General features: G+C 63.0%; 3 protein-coding genes and 1 long non-coding RNA gene across 7 annotated transcripts in view; 2 read left to right on the top strand and 2 right to left on the bottom strand.

Annotated features, from left to right (window-relative positions):
• Nucleotides 1-2,433, top strand: part of CEP104 (centrosomal protein 104) — a 31,577-nt gene extending 29,144 nt beyond the window's left edge. Inside the window, exon 21 of one of the 3 annotated variants that reach the window (XM_053921145.2) lies at nucleotides 372-2,433. In XM_053921145.2, the coding sequence (XP_053777120.1) occupies nucleotides 372-413 (42 nt within the window). In that variant the 3' untranslated portion in view covers nucleotides 414-2,433. The remainder of the gene's footprint in view (nucleotides 1-371) is intronic. The other 2 variants (XM_053921143.2, XM_053921144.2) reach the window with 2 other exon arrangements.
• On the bottom strand, nucleotides 766-4,574 carry LOC139440777 (uncharacterized). The gene is made up of 3 exons (XR_011650938.1): nucleotides 4,453-4,574; nucleotides 2,463-2,598; nucleotides 766-898 (listed from the first exon to the last, which is right to left on the bottom strand). It is a non-coding gene; the product is annotated as an uncharacterized lncRNA (long non-coding RNA).
• LRRC47 (leucine rich repeat containing 47) lies at nucleotides 3,721-12,630 on the top strand. Its single transcript, XM_053921146.1, has 7 exons — nucleotides 3,721-4,359; nucleotides 8,133-8,588; nucleotides 9,666-9,782; nucleotides 10,514-10,629; nucleotides 11,100-11,202; nucleotides 11,423-11,512; nucleotides 11,678-12,630. The coding sequence occupies exons 1-7, from the start codon at nucleotides 3,742-3,744 to the stop codon at nucleotides 11,924-11,926; spliced, it is 1,749 nt and encodes a 582-aa protein (XP_053777121.1). The 5' UTR covers nucleotides 3,721-3,741; the 3' UTR covers nucleotides 11,927-12,630.
• A 1,808-nt stretch (nucleotides 12,631-14,438) lies between these two features.
• On the bottom strand, nucleotides 14,439-17,500 carry SMIM1 (small integral membrane protein 1 (Vel blood group)). 2 transcript variants are annotated; one of them, XM_045191005.3, is made up of 4 exons: nucleotides 17,367-17,500; nucleotides 17,003-17,048; nucleotides 15,382-15,529; nucleotides 14,439-15,088 (listed from the first exon to the last, which is right to left on the bottom strand). In XM_045191005.3, exons 3-4 carry the CDS (start codon nucleotides 15,474-15,476, stop codon nucleotides 14,962-14,964), a joined length of 222 nt encoding a protein of 73 aa, XP_045046940.1. In that variant the 5' UTR covers nucleotides 15,477-15,529; nucleotides 17,003-17,048; nucleotides 17,367-17,500; the 3' UTR covers nucleotides 14,439-14,961. The 2 variants fall into 2 exon arrangements, with proteins under 2 accessions (XP_045046940.1, XP_024410619.1); XM_024554851.4 differs by having other exon boundaries at nucleotides 16,932-17,048; nucleotides 17,367-17,499.
• Between the last annotated feature and the right edge of the window lie 2,061 nt (nucleotides 17,501-19,561).

Genomic DNA, 19,561 nt, shown 5'->3' with positions numbered 1-19,561 from the left:
ATCCTCCCCGTCCTCCCCATCCTCCCCGTCCTCCCCATTCGCAGAGCTGAGGTTTGAAGCTGAGAGTGGGCCCTGGTAAATGGTCCAGGTCTCCATCCTCTTCCATCGTGTGTCTGTGTGTCTGTGTGTGTGTGTCTGCAGCCGCTGCCTCAGGGCTGGGTGACTGCTGTCCTCTCTGACCCCACCGTGCGCATGCCCACTGGCTCCAGCAGACGAGTGACGGGAGTGTCACATCCCCTCCTGCCCTGTCCCTCCCCCCTTGTCTACTGACTCCTGGCCACCCACACTGTCCCCATGGCCTTGCGCTCCGACTTGGGCCTCAGCCTCCCTCCTAACGTGGCACCTGTGCTCTGTGTCTGTGTCCACCGCAGGCAAAGGCCCAGCCGCGGTCAAGGCCGGGAGCTCCGGGCTGAAGGCGGGAAGCAAGATCCCCACCCCAAAGGGAGGCCTGAGTAAAAGCTCTGGCAGGACCCTCACGAAGCGATGACGTGACGGACCTGTCTCCTTGGTCTGTGAGGACCGAGCAAATGTCCCTCGTGGACATTTCTCTGAGAAGCCATCTTCGGGTGGACAGCCCGTGCTCCGCCCTGCTGTCCCCACCTGGCGCCGTGTGGGGATGACTGGAGAAGCAGCGTCCCGAGCTGGGACCTGACCGCCCTGTCGCTACTAAGAACAAGCAGGTCTCTGACGCCCTCAGCCTGGGCAGCCTCGGGAGTGACGTGCCACCGGGAGCTCACCCAGGGCAGGTCGCAGCGGGCCGGCGGTGTGTGGAGGGAGTGCCCTGTTATCAGCAGGCCGCACTGGAAACCTGTGCATGTCGGGCAGCCTCCTCGGGGGGAAGGTCTGGCAGGGTGACGGACGGGGGAGCGAGCGTGTGCTGCCCAGCCTGTGTTTCCCTCTGTAACAAGAAATAAAGGTTAAAAAACACAGTAGCTCCCGAGAACGGGTCCGCCTCCAGCACTCACGTCTGGTTTCCGCCTCTCCCCTGTTCCTCTGAGAACCACGGTGGAATTGGGACTGTGAGGTCACCTTTCTCACACACTCTGCATGAGACTGAAAACCAACACACCACTCACAACCATGAACCAAACTCGAAATCCAGCCTCCTGCCAGCTCTGGACCAGCCCCACCCCTGGAAGTGGTTCTGCTGCCTTCTCTGCAGGCAGCCTGGGGAGCCGGGTCTGAGACCCGCTCGGCCATGCCCAGCCTCTCCCCGCCCAGTCTACTGAGACCAAAGCAGATGGCCCTCTGCATCCCATCCTGCGCCTGGGCGCCGCTGTCTGCTTCCTCAGATGCCAAGATAATTACAAAATAACCCATTTTGGCTTCAAAACATGTTGGCCATTTTCTGATCCATTTTTGAAGTACAGATAAAGCACTTTCAAACAGAACAATGATGAGAAAAGTTAACCAAGAGATTTATATTTCCAATCAAAACTTTTAAGGAGTACATATGTTTTCCATATATTTTAACTTAAAAATATTTGTAAAAATACTTAGTGTCTAGTGGTTGACAAAATCGGGTGCATTTAAAACAGGTTAGCCTTGCTGGTTACCAAAGAATCGCGCGTTTGCAGCAAAGTGACCCAGGGTGCTGGCTGGTGGCTGTTGCAAGCTGTTGTTGAGCACTAAGGAGCGGAGAATAAAGGATAAAAATGTAAAGGGAACTGCGAGGGTACTGGCCATTCACAAATAAGTATCTGGATTTGGAGTAGTAGTAATCGAGTTTTTTCATGACTGTGTTGTGGGTATTTAACAACATTTCTATTTCATACTTGAGAATATTCTATCAATCTAATTTAAAAGAATTGTATCTATAAATGGGCATTAGAATACAAATGTAAATCCTTTTGATGAAAATTTGCAACTGTTTGACATTTTAACATAGTTTTCTATCTGTTTTTATTTCACGTCAGGTACCAGAGTTAGAAAATCCCTGAGTGATATATTTTTGTTGGTGTTTCAGGACTTATTAATTCACTCGGAATATATTAATATAATAAAAAGATCACTAAATACTTGTCACTTTTATTTTGAAGTTATAAGTAGTCCTAAAATAAACTATTTGTCAAAATGAATTTGGTGCTGAAGTTAAAAGATTTTAAGCTTCACATAAACTAGAGAAAATTATTGCCCAGTTTTATCCTGTGGAGTAAAATCAGTGTTCTGTAAACACCCTCGTTGTGCCCATGAGCGGATTAGTCTGGAGTCTCCTCGTGTGTTTAGCCTGTAAAACAGGACATTTCTACCAGCCAGCCAGGCTTTTTGCTTGTCAAATTAAGGAAAAATGCAACACTTTACCTATAGGTTTGTAGAGTGGTTTTATGCTTTTATCAACTTTGGTAATTGTTTCTACTTTAAGTTACAATGTAATGTTTTTCTTTACACAGGTACCTATTAACTTGAAACTTAGAGCTTCACAGTTTAAAGTAGCAAAAATTACTTCCAACATTTTATCCCACCTGGGTGTGGGGGGAGGGGAAGCCTGTGGCTGCAGAGGGTGCAGGAGGCAGGTGCTGTGTATGATCTCCGCAGAGGACTCGCCGAAGGTGGTCCCGAAAGTTTTGTCCTCCCTTCAGAGTGCACTCTTAGTACGTACTTTAAAAAAAAGAAAATTTATGTATTTCATTTTAGAGGGGAAAGAAGGGAGATAAACATCTATGTGTGGTTGCCTCTCACACGCCCCCCAAAACCCAGACACGTGCCCTGACTGGGAATCGAAGCCGTGACCCTTTGGTTTCACAGGCCAGCACTCAGTCCACGGAGCCGCACCAGCCAGGGCTCAGTACTTATTTTTAAAAGGGTCCTAGAAGCAGCGGCCGTGTCATCCTGGTAGCTGCCCCGTCCATGTCCTGTCTCCGGCGTCTCTGATGGCATCGATTTCTGGTGTGCTCGGTTTGCTCTGGGGCTGTCGCCCTGTCCCTCTCGTCCCTTCCCTCTACTGCCACAGTACAGCTGCTGCCGGGCAGGGCTGGCCCTTCATCCAGGGCCTCCCTGCAGGACCCGTGAGCAGATGCTGCCCCGGACAGTAGGCCTTGTATCATGAAATAGCCACTGGGAGTTGGGAGTTCGCAGTCGCTTGTGAGCCGACATCGGCCCTAGAAAGCTGACCCCACAGTGTCACAGGGTCGGCTTGGGGCACTAGCTGGGCTCCCTCCAGAAAAGCGAGTGACACGCGCTTTGCAGGGGAGTAAATTTGGCTTCGCTTTTCAGGAATAATGTATCGACACCTGGCTGTCCTCACAGACGGAGCTCATGAGCGGATCCCAAATTCACACGACCTTGAGTGCGGCCGGTGTTCAGGCTGTGCACGTGGAATCGCACACGGTCTCCGTGTGCGCGGCCTCCTGGGCGGCCTGGGCACCACGCGCGCTGGGGGTGCAGCGCAGCCGCATCCCCCGGTGCTCGTCCGCTTCGAGGACGCCTGGCGGGCGGCTGTCCGTTCCCCGCTGGCGGGCGCCCGGCGGGATGCGCAGTGGGCTGCTGCGAAACCATTCAGAGTCCCGCACAGCCTGGCGGCGTGGCGCGCAGTAGCGCGAGCTGCCGGACTTCCCAAAACCCTGCTGCGGAGACCCAGCGAGCACGACCCCGAGGCCGAGAGCGCCCGGCCGGGGTCGCGCGGGCCGGAGCGGAGGCGTGGCGGGAGCCGCGGGGGCCGGGCGGGCCCGCCTCCTCACGCTCCTTCCGGCCTGCGCCGGAAGTGACGCGCACAGCCCCGGAAGCTCGCGCGGCGGCGGCGCGATGGCGGCGGCGGCGGCGGTGTCGGAGCCCTGGCCCGAGCTGGAGCAGGCTGAGCGGCAGCGGCGGCGGGAGCTGCTGCTGACGGGGCCCGCGCTGGAGGAGCGCGTGCGGGCGGCGGGCGGGCGGCTGCCGCCGCGGCTCTTCACGCTGTCGCTGCTGCACTACCTGGAGGTGAGCGGCTGCGGAAGCCTGCGCGAGCCGGGCCCGGGCCTGGCGCAGGGTCTCCCGCAGCTGCAGAGCCTGGTGCTGCGGCGCAACGCGCTGGGGCCCGGCCTGAGCCCCCAGCTCGGCCCGCTGCCCGCGCTGCGCGTGCTCGACCTGTCGGGCAACGCGCTGGAGGCGCTGCCGCCGGGCCAGGGCCTGGGCCCCGCCGAGCCGCCGGGCCTGCCGCAGCTGCAGAGCCTCAACCTCAGCGGCAACCGGCTGCGCGAACTGCCCGCCGACCTGGCGCGCTGCGCCCCGCGCCTGCAGACGCTCAACCTGACCGGCAACCGCCTGGACGCTTTCCCCGCCGAGCTCTTCCGCCCCGGCGCGCTGCCGCTGCTGAGCGAGCTGGCGGCCGCGGACAACTGCCTGCGGGAGCTCAGCCCGGACATCGTGCACCTGGCCTCGCTCAAGGTCAGCGGCGCCGGGCGCGCGGGAGGGCGGGCTCGGGTTGGGAAGCTGTCCCCCGCGCCCCAGCGTCCCCCCAGCGCCCCACCCCGCACTCACCTGGCTACAGCCTCCAATCGTCGCGCGTGTTCACACCTGGGCTTCCACGCCTGACGCGCAGTTTCCGAGTTGTCAGCAAACTCGGCTTCCCTCTGGGGTGGGAGGGGCCGCGGCAGGGCCGGGACTAGACGTTTCTGTTTGTGACACGATGGAATGAGCCGAGCGGAGGGGCCGCCCGCGCGCGGCCTGAGGACGTGGAATGGCTGGGCTGGCGTGACGCCCGCGATCGGACGTCGTGCGTGGCGTATTTCCCTGGACCCCAACCACTGCCCCGGACGGGGGCGGGGGGCTGCTCAAATAATCGGCAAATAACTAGTTTTCCTCTAGATGCACTGTCCCGGGTCAATTACCCACCTGGGGTCTCCAGGCCTCCAGGGCAGTGATTGGCTCTTGACGGGCCCAGTAGGTCTGCTGAGTTCAAAAGACCAGCTGGGGGGACGAAGTCACAGAGCCACCACCTAAGCCAGTCTGGGGGCGCTTGCCCGAAGGTCTTTCCCCCTTTCACCCTTAAAAGGCAGGCCTGCGTTTGTTCTTCTGTTTTTTATACTTTTAATGCAGATTTTTCTTAAACGATAAAATGTGTATACAGTTTAGTAACTGATCTTTGCAGGAGGAATTGCTCTTAAGATAGCACCAGCTGGTCTCACCGGTGTGTCCACACCTGCAGACTGTGTGTGTGTGTGTGCGCGCACGCTCGCGTATGTGGTGGGGAGAACCAGACCAGCCTGCTCTGCAGAGGGACAGGGGCTTGCTGGCATTTCCGGGGAAAAGCTGTGGGGCGGCGTCCCCTTAGGGCTCAGGCACAGCTGGTGTGCCACACTCTGCTCCACCTTCCGGGTCCCAGAAATCTCGCGTTTTTGCATTAGGTCACGTGCAGGGTGTGTGGCTTTGTAGTGCCTCACGTGAGTATACAGTGACCTTTCTCTGAATCTGTAGCATCTTTCCCTACAGCCCCCCCGGGGCACCGCCCTTGGAGCTATCATCCTTATTGGGTCCAAACACCCTTCCCCGCTGCGAAGGACTCACCTGCTCCATTCCTTCCAGCTGGTTTAGACCCCTGCTGGACTCTGTCCCATGAAGGGACCTGTTTCTCAGAGAGCATCATACAGGAGCTACATGGCAGCCCATGGGGCCTTCGATGTCCCTTGGGTGGGGGAGGATTTTTAAAATGCCCCGATGTGCGGTGCGGAGCGGCGCTGCTGCGCACACGCCGGGGACCGATGGAGAGAGCCGTTCGTCCTTCCCGGGAACCAGCTGGAGTGGAGAAGATGGAAAGTGGAGAGCGTGCGTTTCAGCCCCGTCCCCTCACGTGGGAGACAGGGATGCAGTGATGAGTGGGGTCTGTGCAGGTCCTAGCTCTGCCCCTCCCCCTGCTTTCTGAGTCACCACCCTGTGACTGTGCTGAGACCACGGTCGGTCGTTTCACTTGCTAACAATTCTCTGTTCGGGGCCTCAGGCTCCGCAAGGGGGTCACACACGCATGGCCAGTTCGGCTGGGGAGCCAAGTGGCTGGGCTCCTCTCCGTGCCACCTCAGGACCCCTCCCTCCCACGTGGCAGCTCAGGCCTCCTCAGGCCTTCTGAAGTAGCCCCTGCCACAGTACTGCATCCTCGCTGTTAATTAATAAACAAAGCCAGGTGCCTGCCCTCAGAGAGCTGTCCCCACTGCGGGACCTGGGGCGAGGAAGCTGAGAGATGGCCGCACTGGACTGCCTTCCCTCACCGCGCAGTCCCCTGTGCCTTTGGTGGCCTGGCTTTGCCATTGCCAGCCTCTGACCGGGTCATCTTGCTGTCCCCTGGGGAGACCTGCAAGGGCAGTGGGCTCCTCCCAGTGGTATCTGTTCTGGCACAGGGCTCTGCTGCCGCCAGCCCCTGTCAGGGCTGCAGAATGTGAAGGGTGAGCGGCAGCCTCACGTTGCCATGGCAGCATTTGTGGGGACTGTTCCCAGGCCCGAGGCACTGCCCGTCAGGGACTGGTGGAGGGACGGACAGGACAGATGTGCCCCAAACTGCTGGAAAGGGCCGGACAGCACAGTCCAGGGTTTCCCTCCTTCCTGCCAGGACACCTGCCCACTTAGGTCACCCAGTGTCACTCACGTATGGGACTCCTCTCACGTCAAGTCTCACAGGGAAGTTAAACTCTCGAGGGGAAACCTTCTGTCCAGAGACAGAATTGGAGGGAAAACACCTTCCTCCGTTTTTCACCTCAGTTACTGCTGGAGGTGGGGCTGCCTAGGGGTGAAGGCCAGTCCCCTCCGCCCACCACCCTCAGGGATGCAGCTAGCCCCTCAGACTCCTCCGGAGGGGAGGGCTGTCTCAGGGCCACACAACCAGGAACTCGGGGTCCCGTTCTCAGCAGCATGTCCCTGCAGGAGAGATGTTCCCAGGAGGCGGCACTGCCTATGGTCAGAGAGTGGCCTGCCTCGCCCGTCAGGGTTTGTCACCTGCCAGAATGGAGCAAGGGCAGGTCCCGTGTGGGTCGGCCCTGCCCCAGCAGGTGCTGGACGCTGCCCGACGGGGTGCGGTTCATTCCCTGGGAGCGAGTTCGGGCGTCACGCGCTTTGTGCCAGTGCACCCGGACTCAGGTTCCCTGGAGGAAGCGCAGCTCGGCCTCCCGCCCCTGCAAAGCACACCCAGACGCAAGGGCGCCTCCAGTCAGGGCCCCCCGCAGAGGCGCCTCCCCTTGGCCTCCCTTCCTGGCTGGCTCTTCTCTGCTGCTGAGGCTGGGCCCTTTCACTCTGGGGACAGACACGTCCCAGCCCCCAGCCAGTCACGTTTGGGCGCAGTGATGAGTGTGACACCAGGGGGGCTGCCAGGCTGTTTGGCCACAGCCCCTTTGGACAGCGCAGGAGACCGCAAAGCCCACAAATCAGCCCCTCGCTGCCCTCCGGGCTCAGGGTGGGCAGGAGGCACACAGGGGCAGCCCGCTCCACCCTACAGCCAGCGTGCAGGCCGCACACCTGGGCCGGGGGCTGACCGGACACTGCCCCCACTGCTGCCCTTTAGGGTTCCCGAGGCTGGGCACAGGCTCTGCCTCTTATGGGAGGAGCTTACGGGCCCCATGGGGGGGGCGGTCAGGCCCACGTGCCCCACCCCATCCAGTCCTGCCCCTGTGGGGCCCTGCTCACCCACGGCCCCTCCGGCTGCCCTCACCCCGCTGGTGACCAGAGACCAGATCTGGCCTCTCGGTGCCCCTTTCTCTCCACTCCTGTCCTGAGTGCTGAGTGGTGCTGGTGCCTCTTCCCAGGTCACAGCAACGGCCTGGGGACCCTGCGTGGGACGCCTGCCCACGCGCTGTCTGCGCTGCACTTCGATCTGGGGAGACAGCTGCGACTCCAGATGTATTCAGTCAGTCCGTTTAACTTACAAAGATCTCAGCACCGGCCCGTGGGGCGCCCGCTTGTCCCCTGGAGTACTCATTTGTTCATGACTAGATGGCTTCTCCCCTTGTCCCTGGCCACCTGCTGTCCTTCTGGCCTGACCGTCTGTCTGCAACACCCCTGTAGGCGTGACCCGAGGAAGCTGAGGGTCACAACACGTGTTTTGTGGGGACCACAGGCCGCCTCACCAGCCCCGTCCCCTCAAGAAGCCACTGGGTTGCTGAGAGCAGCGCTGTGTGGGGCTGGGGCAGGTGCCGGCCGGTGCACGCGGGGCTCTGGGTCTGACACTCCCCCCCTTTCAGACGCTGGACCTCTCCAACAACCAGCTGAGCGAAGTCCCGGCAGAGCTGGCCGACTGCCCCAGGCTCAAGGACATCAACTTGCGCGGGAACAAGCTGAAGGACAGGCGCCTGGAGAAGATGGTCGGCAGCTGCCAGACCAAGTCCATCCTGGAGTACCTGCGGGGGGGGGGCCGGGGCGGCAGCAGGAGCAAAGGCAAGGCCGACCCGGAGAAGGAAGAGAGCCGGAGGAAGAAGAGGGAGAGGAGGAAGAGGGAAAGCGGTGAGGGGGAGGAGGAGGAGGTGGATGAGGCCAGCCGACTGCTCCTCAGGGTACTGCACATCTCCGAGAACCCCGCCCCGCTGACCGTCACGGTCAGCCCCGAGGTCAGGGATGTCCGGCCGTACATCGTGGGGGCTGTCGTGAGGGGCATGGACCTGCAGGCTGGGAACTCGCTCAAGCGCTTCCTCACCTCTCAGGTGGGTGCGGGCGGGCGGGGGAGAGCGTGGGGTGCATGCAGTGGGCGTGGCCCAAAGGGGATCCGGGGTGGGGAGAGACCGTGGGCCCCACGACCGAGGCCTGTCACTTCTGTGTGCCCCAGGTCCCTCACCTGGGGAGTGGGAACCCAGCGGACCCCGGCTCTGGGAGTCCGTGAGCGCGCCTCAGGCGTGTGTGTGCCGGGAGCGGGAGGGGCCTGGGGCTCAGTGCCCGGGGCTGTCGGGCAGCAGAGCGCCCCGGGCGTGTGGAGGGCTCCTTGCGCAGACAAAAGCACTGTGAGCTCCGCTAGGCAGGGGCTGGGGGGCCTCCCTCCTGCCCCTCCCCCCAGCTCTCACAGTGGAGCCCGCTTTCTGAGGATGGCTCTGCTGCCGCGGGAGCACCGGGTGCCTGCGGTTTCTGAGGTCCGGTGGAGTCTTCCGCTGTAGGAATTGCACTGGTGGCCTCACGTGGGGTCAAAACCCTCAGCTCTGGCTCTGGTGGGCGGGTTGGGCCAGCAAACAAAGGCAAATAAAGTGCCTCTCAGGGTTGGGGGCTGGGTCTCAGGGTGGTCCCTGGATGGGGCGGGGATGAGAGGCAGCTGGTCCACGTCTCCCGCCCCCCGCCATAAGATCAATAAGCTTGTCCTCAGGTAAGGATTGGAAAGCAAATCAACTCTCACCAGCATGCCGGCCCGTGAATTGTTGGCTTTTAGTTCAGATTTCAGCCTCACAGACTTTCTAATTGGTCGCTTCTCTGTGCAGTGGGCCCAGCTTTTATAATAAAAGGCAGGTGTTTGGCCCTCGGGGGGCGAGGCCGCAGAGCCTGGGGTAGGAACTGGAGACCGGGTTTCAGAAGAGCGCGTGCTGAGGCCACCTCTCTCAAGGCCCACCAGTGCCCACCGAGCCCCACGTTTCCATTCACGACGGGTTCCCAGGGTCTCACAGGTGGTGCCCTAGAGTTCGGGGTGGAGCGGTTCTGTCGGGGACAGGTGGTAAGGAGGGCGTTTCCCGTCTCCCGAAGGGCATGCTGGGCTGGGAGGTGGCCCCCCCCCAGCCCACTCGCCCCTTCTCTCCCTGCAGACGAGGCTGCACGAGGTGCTCTGCGACAAGAGAACAGCGGCCACCATCGCGACCCACGAGCTCCACGCACTCCGAGGGCCCCTGCTGTACACCGCCCTCCCGCCGCAGGACCTCAAGGTGACATGCGCCCGCCAGCTCTGCGGATTGAGGTGTTCCTTTGTGTTTTCAACAGAGCATGCGAGCCAGAGGCGGCGCCGGGGTGCCGTGCAGTGGGGTCAGCGCTCCGAGCACGCACCCCAGTAACAGCGCGGTGGGGGTCGCGGTCACTTTGGAAAGTGTGCTCTTCTGGGGGGGTTGTACCTTGAAAAAAGATTTTCTTCGTCTGCTCGCTGACTTTGAACCGAAAGTGTGTGGTTTGTGTCCCCATTGCAAAGCTCCCAATGGGGCCCGACCTCCACGAGCTGTCCCGTCACGGCCCTGCCCGGTGCTGAGGGCTTCTGCGTGGCGCAGGTGGTCCCGGGTGGGAGGGTCCCAGTGGCCCCGTGTGGAGGCTGTGTGTGTGCCCCACCCTACCACCTCACCCGTGGCCACGTCCCCCCTCCACCTCCCAGCCCCTGTGGCCTTGGAAGCCCTGCTCGTGTGGGCGGCAGGTTCAGGGTTAAGCTCAGTTTAGAAAGTACCGGAGTGTTTCGGGATTTGGCTTCCCGAGTGACCTCTGAAGACAGCTGTGACCACAGGGTAATGCGGGGGCAGGACAGCTGTCACCTCTCCTGTCATGGGGGTGGTTCACAGAGGAGATTCAGGCGTGTCCCTGGTGCTGATGCCAAAGGGAGTGAAAGGCCAGGGGGGTGTGCTGGTGGCCGCAAGGGTGTGTCTATGTGAGCTGACCAGAGGTTTCCACCCCACAGATCATCCCCCTGGGGCGTAAAGAAGTCAAGGCCAAGGACCTGGTTCGGCAGCTGCAGCTGGAGGCCGAGGAGCACCGGAAGCAGAGGAAGAGGCAAACAGTCTCGGGCCTGCACAGGTGGGCGGCACGGCCTCGGTGCTGCCGGCCTCGGTGCTGCCGGCCAGCGGGTGCATTCTGAGGGTCAGACATGGGCCTCCGTTTCCCTAACTGCCGTCCAGGAGTCCCCCAGAGGTTGCTCGCTCTGCGGTTAGGCACTCCTGTCACTCCTGTGTGCGGGAGAAGGCAGGACTCTGAAACCATGTGTCGTGGACGTGCAGGGAGTGGACACTACTCCCCGGGGAGCTGGGGCAGGACTGCAGTCCCTGGGGGCGGCAGCCGTGTCACCTGCCAGCCCACGGTGTTTCGCCCTGGTCTCGCCCAGCTGGGAAACACGCCCAAAAGCCTGCCTTAGCATGGGGTGTGTGTGGGACCCTCCGCGCCCTGGACCCACGGAGCCACACTGTCTCGGTGGAAAGAGGCTGGGTGTGCCCAGTTCAAGCCCTGGGTGAGTTGTTGTGGCTCCGCCGTGATGGGTTTCTCCCGCACAGGTACCTCCACTTGCTGGATGGAAAGGAGCAGTACCCATGCCTGGTGGATGCGGACGGCGACGTCATTTCCTTCCCTCCAATAACCAACAGCGAGAAGACGAAGGTGGGCCGTGCGCGAGCGTCCGAGTGTCTGGTCCGCGGGCCTGGGGCCGCACCGTCAGCCGATGTGCAGCCTTCCGGGCTGTGTCCACCCACGGGAAGGTGGCGGTCTGGGCTGAGTGACATCGTTTTAGGAGGTTTTTCTCAGATTCATTGTTGCAGTTGCTGGTGTCTCCTTTTTGATAACGTGCTCTTTCCTAAAATCTTCCTGATCTCTTTTTAAGATTAAGAAAACAACTTCCGATTTGTTTTTGGAGGTGACAAGCGCAACTAGTCTGCAGGTCTGCAAAGACATCATGGACGCCCTTGTCCTGGTGAGCGGCCCCGGCTCCCTCGAGGCACCTGGCCACTGGGGACAGCGCTGGTCCTGGGTCCCCCCTCCCCCCCACGCACTGCCTCCCGCAGCCGTCGGGGGCGCAGCAACGTCTTGCCGGGGTCACCTCTGATCTCTAGGTTAAAAAGGTATTTTTCATTCGCAGAAAATGGCAGAGATCAACAAGCACACTTTAGAAAACAAAGAGGAGGCAGCGGTCGCAGACACGGAGACGGATGCTGCCTCTGGACCGCTTGCGGACCCCCAGACAAGTCCCAGTGCCGGGAGAGGCGGGCACCGCCCCCTGCTGGTGGAGCAGGTGCGGGTGGTGGACGAGGAGGGCCGTCTGAAGGTGGTGTACCCGTCCAAGACGGACCTGGGCCTCCCCGGCGCCCATGTCACAGTGCTGCGCTGACACACCGGCCCAGCTCTGCCTCCTGCAGTGCCTGCTCCGAGTCCTGTCAGCCCTCTGCGTTCTTTGCCCGGTTCCAGAAGGTTCTGCCATAAAGGTGTGCCACGTGCTTAAATTCTCCTGCCTCTACAGCTTTGACCACGGCTTTTGAGGAAGTTATTTGAAATAGCAGGATCCTCTGTTCAGAACGTTCTGAAATCAGGTGTTCCCGCCAGACACTCGACGGAAAAGACACTAACGGGTTTGGTGCTGATGCTGGGCTGAGACCAAGGCTCAACATGCGTTTCGTCAGCCTGCGGGGGGGCTGTCCTGCCACATCGCATCTTTCCCGGTCCCACCGCAGCGCGCAGCTTAGAACATGCAGCCCCACCGTCTCCAGCCCTTTCATAAAACACTCCTTCCCTCACTAAACCTCTGTGTCACTGTCGGCCTCCTCGGGGTGGAGCTGTGCGGAGCCTTCCAGCAGCAGCCTGTCACCGGGGCACCGGCAGGGCACCTGCTGTGCCGGCCCTTCAAAACTGTTTGCGAACAAGCCTGTGGCGACGGTGACATTAGGACTCGCGTCTGGAGGGAAGGAGGCAGGTTTCTGTCCCAGGAGAGGTTCCTGCGGCCCACCTGTGAAGGGCCAGGGACAGCGGTGGGGACTGCAGAGGCGTGTCCCTCTGTAGGTGTTTCCGGTACTGGGCATCACGACCGTAGACCCTCTGTGTCTGTGCGTGTTTGCTGTGTGGGCGTGCACACCCCCGCAACCCCCTCCCTGGAGCCAGAATGTCCGTGGGCCGGGGAGGCAGCAGAGACGGTGCTCTGCTGACCGTGTGGTCACAGTCTGGCTGGAAGACGAGGAACAGGCTCCAGCCTCTGTTGTTCGGTGACGCTGTGCCTTCAGCGGTCCTAAACCCGCAGAGGACGACTGCTGTGTTTTGTCCGTTTGGGGGATTGTTAGCCATCAGAACCGGGAGGCCCGGGAACATATAGGGGTCTGTGGGCGAAGCCCCATGGCCCCCAAGCCCAACCAGCCTGCTCTGCAGGGTTGGGGTACAGGGCTGAGACCCCGGCCTGGCACTCTCGTCACCGCCAAGCCTTCCCGTCAGCGTGCCCATGAAAGCTTTCCCCCAGAGCCCCCTAAACGTGCATGTGTGGGTGTCATTTCAGGTGCAGCTGGGGGCCCAAAGGCCGTACCTCATAGAGGCCGCCATGTGCCCCCCCCCCCCCACAAACGGGGCCAGGGCGCTGACAGCCCACAGGAAGGGGGTGCAACGTACCCACCAGGTTGCACTTGGCCACCCCCGACACGGGATAGGCAGTGGGGTGCACAGGACCCAACCGGCCCACTCCAGCCAGGGCCAGTGCTGGCCTCTGACACCTGCTGCGGCTCCAGGGAGGCGACTTTCACAAGGGCCCTCGTGTCTCCAGGCCACATTGGACTGCTGGACTGAGCTACAGCGGCCTCGGGGTCCGCCTCTCCTCTGGCTCCTAGCTCTGGGCCTTACCCAAGGACAACACCTGCCCGCCTCCCCTCCCTGCCCCACCCACCTCCCCAGGACCCCCTTGCCTTGCCCTAGGCCAGTCACATTTGACCTTGGGTAGGCCCAGCAGCCCAGCAGCTATGCAGGAATCATGGCCTTGGAGCCTGCAGGGCAGCAGAGAAGTCAGGGAGGAGTGGTGGGCAGGGGCAACCAGGCCGCTACTCCCCCGACTCCTACTTCCCGTCCAGCTTCTGGCCCAGGCTGTCAAAGGCCTGGGGAGGCCCGGTCCCAGCACCTCCAGAGCAGGCTGCTGACTGCTTAGATCCCGTAGAGGCCGTGTGGCCCCTGCCAGCTCCCCACAGCCGCCACTCAGGGCCTGTCCTGTGATGGCTAGGAGGGCCTCAGGCAGGGTGAGGCTGGTGGAGGTGGCTGGCTACCCAGATGGGCCAGAGGGTGGGGGCAGGGTCTCCTTGGAGGCAGGTACTAGAGCTGGCTGGGCCAGACCCCACCTGCAGCCAACCTCCCTCAGGGGCAGAACCGGAGGTCACCGGGTGGTGTGGCCTCCCTCACCTGATGTCCTCCTGGCCCAGCCATGCCCACAGACCAGCCCCGTGGGGTCTCTGCCCCTGCCCACCTCCACCAGCTTGGCCTGACTCCCGGGACTGGATGTGGGGTCCGCCAGGACAGTGACTGCCCGTCCTCCCCCACCCTCAGTCCTCAGGTGTCTCTGGCAAGGGTCTGCAATAGGCCAGGGCTGAGCCAAGGCCCAGGAGGGGGACGGGGCCGTAGGCCGCCTCTGTGCTCAGTCAGACGAGGCAGGAACAGGTCTGGCCACATCCTGGCCCTCAGCCCCCCCCCAGGAGGGGCCCTTCCAAGGCCAAGCGGGAGGGGCAGGCCCTTCCCACAGGCCCCCTGGCAGCTGTCCAGTGGCCTCCGAGGGGCACGGGCCACGCCTGGCCTGGGGAACCCACTGGAGAGGCTGCCGTCCGCGCTCGTTCAACAGACGTTTAATGGCTGCTTCCAGGTGTACGCCCCGCCCCCCCCCCCCCCCCCCCCCCGGTGTCCCTGTGAGGTGCGAGGCCCAGGAGGGGGGCTGGGGGGGGTGGACCTGGGAGGAGGGCCCTGAGAGGGAGGGCAGAGGGTCACACACAGCCCCCCTCAGAGCCGTCCTTGCACACGGGAGTGACCAGGTCAGAGAGTGCAGGGGCCTGCCCAGGGCCACACAGCTTGGCACCACACCTGCGCAGGGAGGACCCCACCCTGGGGCAGCCACACCCCGGCCCTCGCCAAGTGGACAACAGCCACCCTGTCCCAGAGGCCCTGGCCTGCAGCCCCAGGTCTCCAGGCCACAGGTGCCCCAGGCCAGGTGTGCCTGTGCACACAGGTGACCCTGTCAGTGCATCCGTGGAGGGGACTGTGACTGTGCACAGATGCCTGTGCATGTCCATGCCAGGTGTGCCCCTGGGCTCCGGGACTGTGGGGAGGGACTGTGTGTATGGGGGGCGTGTACAAAGGGGCTCTCATACACCCATGTCCCTCCAGCCCGTGCCCCCGCTGGCCTCTGGCCAGCACTCATTTGCACTTGTGTATGAAGTAGCCGGCGACGTAGCCCAGGATGAAGACGACCCAGAAGAGGGCCACTCCTCCCAGCACCTTCAGGGCGACACCCAGCCTGCCCGAGCACAGCTTCGGGGAGAGCCTAGGGTGAGAACGGCCAGCATGTGAGCCCCAGGAGGGCCTGAGCCCAGTGGGACGGGGAGGCGCTGCTGGGGGCGGGTGGGCCTGGAAGGAGGGCGGGGCGGGGGTGGCGGGGCTCTGCTGCACTTGGGAGCCAGGAGGGAGCTGGGCTGGGAAGACCACGCAGAGGTGGAGGGCCTGGGTTTGCTCAGACTGCGGGGGCGGGCACCCAGTCAGTAGGGACGAAGGCTGGCGGGAGGGACAGGAGGGGCTGCGGGGGGCTGAGTGGCCTGTGGGCCAAGGGGGGTTGCTCACCCCTCCCAGCTGGAGGCCTCTTCAGTGCCGGACACAGCCCCCACACTGACTTCCTCCCACCTGCTGTACTGCACTCCAAGGTCCTGGGGCTGCATGCTGGCTCGGGGGCTGGGCCTCCACTGGGCTGGACCTCACAGCCTGCAGGGCCCTGGGAGAACGGAAGGTGCTTTCAGCGTGAGGCCCTGCTGGGGGGAGGACAGAGGCGCGGTAGGGTGGGCTGGCCCCTTGACCCCCGTCCTCCATCTTCTCAATGAGGTGGCCAGGGGCAGAGTGGTTAAGCCACTAGCCCAGAGTCCCATGGGAGGAGGGGTCAAAGTGGGAGTTCCAGCCCCGGAGGCTGAAAGTCCAAGAACCCTGCTCAGGAATGTGAGAGGCTGTGTCCACTGGCCCCAGGGCCTCCCAGCTGGCCGGGCTGGCCGGGCTGATAACTCCCTCCCTCAGCCCACTCCTGGCAGATAAGGCCCCGGGGCAGGCCGGGAGGTTGGGAAGGACAGGGACAGAAGGGGGTGCTGGGGTCTGGTGCAGCCTGATTGGGGGAGGAGGCTTGGCCGCCCCCCACCCCCACCCCGCAGTGTTCTCAGGCCTGCAGCCCTCTAGTCCCTGCCCCACCACCCTGGCGGGAGGAGCCAGGGCTGGGGGTTGGGCAGCTGGGTCTTTGGAGGGTCTGGGGCCCGGGAGGCAGGCCCTTCACTTCTAGGGACTGAGACTTGGTCACCAGCCTGGGAAACCCTGACCTCGGTCCAGGTCGTCTCGGACACAGAGGTGTAAGAGCACAGAGGGCCCCAAGCTGCAGGAAGCCAGCCCAGGAAGTCACAACCCTGCTGTCCTCGGGCTCCCCAACCCCCACCCCCCACCCCTGCCACGGCCTCCCAGGGTGCCCTGTCCCAGTGGGAGGGAGGGAGAAGGAAGGGAGCCTGCCTCTAGGCCACAAAGCCTGTCCTTCCAGTGGGGCCTTGCTCCCTGGCAGCCACTCAGAACAGTCCTTGGGCCTGAGGGAGCCTGCGCTGGGAGTGTGGGCTCCCCTTTCCCAGGGCATGTCCAGGAGAGGAGCCTGGGCCTTCCTGCCTTGATGTGATGGCTGGAGCTGCAGCAGCTGCCTTGTAACCAGAATGTCCTGCAACGCCAGCCCCATGGTGCTGCCTCTGAATCCACACCAGCTGCCCTGCTGCGGGCTTCTCGGTGTGAGAAGGGTCAGCCCCAGTCTAACAAGCCTGGGACAGCAGTTCCTATCATTTGCCGGGGGAAGTGCTCCAAACTGAGGCGGACTGCGGCTCTCCAGTCGTCCTGGTTGGGCAAAGCCACAGGGAGCTGGTGACGTCCCTAGAGCTGAGCTCCTGAGGGCTCCACGGGCTCAGTAACCGTCTGTCCAATCCCGGCAGCAGGGCCACACCGTGTCCCAGAAGCCTGGGGCTATGCTGCGTGGCAGCAACACCTGCCAAGCCCTGGGAGCTTCCGGGGCACCACCGCTTCCTGGGAGCCTGTGAGGACAGGGGCTCCACGAGCCTCAGACTCCTTCACCCCAAAGCACCTCGGAGGAGCCGGCAACTCACACAGGCCAGGGGACGGGCTGGCGCAGCTTCCAGGGCCCAGGCGGACAGCCAGAGCCTGGCCGCGGGCTCACCTTTCCGCCTGCAGCCGGGAGCCTGAGGTGCCACCTATGGTGTGACCTTAAATGACAGAAAAGAAAAAAAGGGTGAAGAGAAGCCACCCTGCCAGGGGCTGGGAAGAGCACGGGCCCTGGGGTGTCTCCAAGTGGCTCACACCTGGCCACCCCTTATGGGTCAGGCCCGGTGTTGGACAGGACAGCCGATCGCCCCCCCCATCCCCACCCCCGGCCCTGACCCCCGCCCCGCCAATCGCATGGTCCTAGGCAGGCCTCGGCCTTGGAGGCCTGGGGGCTGCAGCAGCCAAGACCACCCCTACCTGCTCCAACGCCCCCAGCCCCCGGATGCATGAGGAGGCTGTACCCCGACCTTGCGACTCACCTGGTACAGACTTGTCTGGTCGCAGAGGGGTGTGTGCAGCCTGGGAGGCGAGAGGCTTCCGAAAAGAGCAGGACTGGGGAGGGGTGAGGCCTGGTCAGGAGTGTGGAGCGGGCGTGGACTGGGGAGGTCCTGGCCTGAAAGGGGCCTGGGGGCAGGGCCCTGCGAGGGGCGGGGAAGGGGCGGGCACATGGGGGTGTGTCCCGGGCGCTGCGTGGCTCCTCAGCAGCCAGAGGTGGCAGGATCTTCGAGCCCCTCCCACCGTTGCAGCCCCGAGCTCGAGCCCAGCCCTCCCGACCCCGCCAGGACGGGTGCGAGCTCAGAGCAGGGCTCCAGGAGCCTCCAGGGGCCCCTGGGTTTGAATGGAAAGACCAAGGGCTGGGCTGGGGCACCCGGTGGCCTGCGGCCTTGGGCCGCCGTCTGGGTTCCTGGCTGCAAGGGGCCAGAGGCCGCAGCGAAGAACTCTGCACGGGTGCTGCCCGCATGTGAGGAAGGCCCGTAGGCCGGCGGGCGCAGAGCGGAGAGAAATGTCCCCGGGCCGCGCACTTAGCACGAGCTCCTGTGCCCAGACCTGGGTGAGCATCACCAGGCTGCCTGCCCGCCTGGGGCTCTGTCGCAGGAGCCCCGGGCGAGCAGCAGAGCCCATTCCCACCCGCCTTCCTCTGAAGCGGTGGCACCAGGAGCCCAGGAAGGGGGCCCTGGGGGGGCAGGGCCCTCAGAGGGGTGCAGCAGGGGAGAAAGGACCCACGTGGGGAGGACACAACGTGAATGAGGTGGGGGAACCTCCTAAACCCAGGGCGTTGGGAAGGGACCCTGCTCCATGTGAGGTCCCCCCAGGGTGGAGGCAGTGGTGCGAGCTGGTGTGCTGACCCCCAAGAGTTTTAGAAAGGGGGTGTTGATGTAGCCCAAGCCCGCTCCACCCCCGTGTGAGTCCTCTGGGAGGAGAAGGTGGCCACCACGGCCAACAACAGGGTTTAATTCTGACTCAGCGCAGAGCCGGGCACTCAGGGCAGCGTCCGGGCCTACTTGGAGGAGGCCAACTTCTTGGACTTGCTCAGCGAGGACAGCTCGGAGGGCGGGGCGGGCCCTTTGAACCCTCTCTGCTTCAGCTGGCTGTAGTACTCCACCCTCTCAGCGACCAGCCTCTGCGGAGGAGGGGGAAGGCAGCCTGGCTGCCCTGCTGCACTGGCCCCTCCAGACCCCTGTGCTCCCCCAGGACTGACTGCTGCCGCAGCCTCGAAGAATGGAGGGTGCGGAGGGGAGGGAATATTTACAACTGGCTCTGGGGGGCGTTGCACCTAAGGTCTGCGGCATTTGCCTATTTCTGTGCTGAACCCCCCACTCCAGGCAGTGGGCTCTGCGGCAGCTCGGCCCTGAAGCTGTCGCTGCGTCCACTGCGAGTCAGAGGCCTCTGGGCCTCAGATCTGTCCCTTGAAGTCCATCCCACACCTGGAGGCTGCAGCATCCTGTCCCTAAGTCCCCTTCCTGGCCCCTGGGTGGTGCTGGTGAGTCCTGCCCTCCACCGCCCCCCCTCCCATCTTCTCTGGCCTCCTCTCCCTCTCCTTCACCCCTCCCTTAGCCCAAACAGCAGCCATGCCACAGAGACAGGCATCCACCTCTCCCCTGGAGACGGCTGCCACCTCACAGGAGCAACATGGACGGGCCCGCCCAGTGCCCAGAAGAAAGAATCCAGGGATGGGGGAAATGTGGGCGCTCGAAGGCCGTGGGCCCCTGCTGGGGTCGCACAACCGAGCCTTCAGAGGAGGCCGGAGGCACAATGGCCACTGGTGACAAGGGCACAGGCCCTCGCAGAGCCCGAGCCAGCCGGGTGCTCTCCCCCCGGAGCCTTGGCCCAGCCACCCTCTCTCCCGTGGCAACCTGAGGGCGGGCACGCTGTCTCCCTGTGCAGAGGGCACCCTGGGGCTCAGCACAGCTGAGTGGCCCACAGCCTCTCCCCCCATGACCCCACCCCCTGCCCTCTGAGTCCTCTGCTTGGGGTCGGTGAGGGGCTGGCATGACCAAGGCCGTGGAAGGGGCTCCATGCCAGGGTCCTGGCCCAGCGGGTGCTGAGAAGCACCCCCAAAAGGCTGAGCTGGGCAGAGCTGGGGACAGGCTTCCGCTCCAGGACCCCCACAGCGTGACCTCTCCCCAGCGCTCCCTGGAGGGTTTGCTTCCTCATCTGGTCACTTGGTCACTTG

This window comes from Desmodus rotundus, chromosome 3, assembly GCF_022682495.2.
Source record: "Desmodus rotundus isolate HL8 chromosome 3, HLdesRot8A.1, whole genome shotgun sequence".
Taxonomy (NCBI): domain Eukaryota; kingdom Metazoa; phylum Chordata; class Mammalia; order Chiroptera; family Phyllostomidae; genus Desmodus; species Desmodus rotundus.
The sequence above is the reverse complement of the archived record's forward strand: the minus strand, read 5'-3'. Positions and strand labels throughout refer to the sequence as shown.

Bases quoted from the DNA above. Each gene is read 5' to 3' on its own strand.
- LRRC47 (XM_053921146.1), top strand. From the start codon at position 3,742: ATGGCGGCGGCGGCGGCGGTGTCGGAGCCCTGGCCCGAGCTGGAGCAG. The intron at 4,360-8,132 runs GTCAGCGGCGCC...CCCCCCTTTCAG, and splicing joins TGCACCTGGCCTCGCTCAAG to ACGCTGGACCTCTCCAACAA. The intron at 10,630-11,099 runs GTGGGCGGCACG...TCTCCCGCACAG, and splicing joins ACAGTCTCGGGCCTGCACAG to GTACCTCCACTTGCTGGATG.
- SMIM1 (XM_045191005.3), bottom strand. From the start codon at position 15,476: ATGCAGCCCCAGGACCTTGGAGTGCAGTACAGCAGGTGGGAGGAAGTC. The intron at 15,089-15,381 runs GTGAGCAACCCC...TTCTCACCCTAG, and splicing joins GAGGCCTCCAGCTGGGAGGG to GCTCTCCCCGAAGCTGTGCT.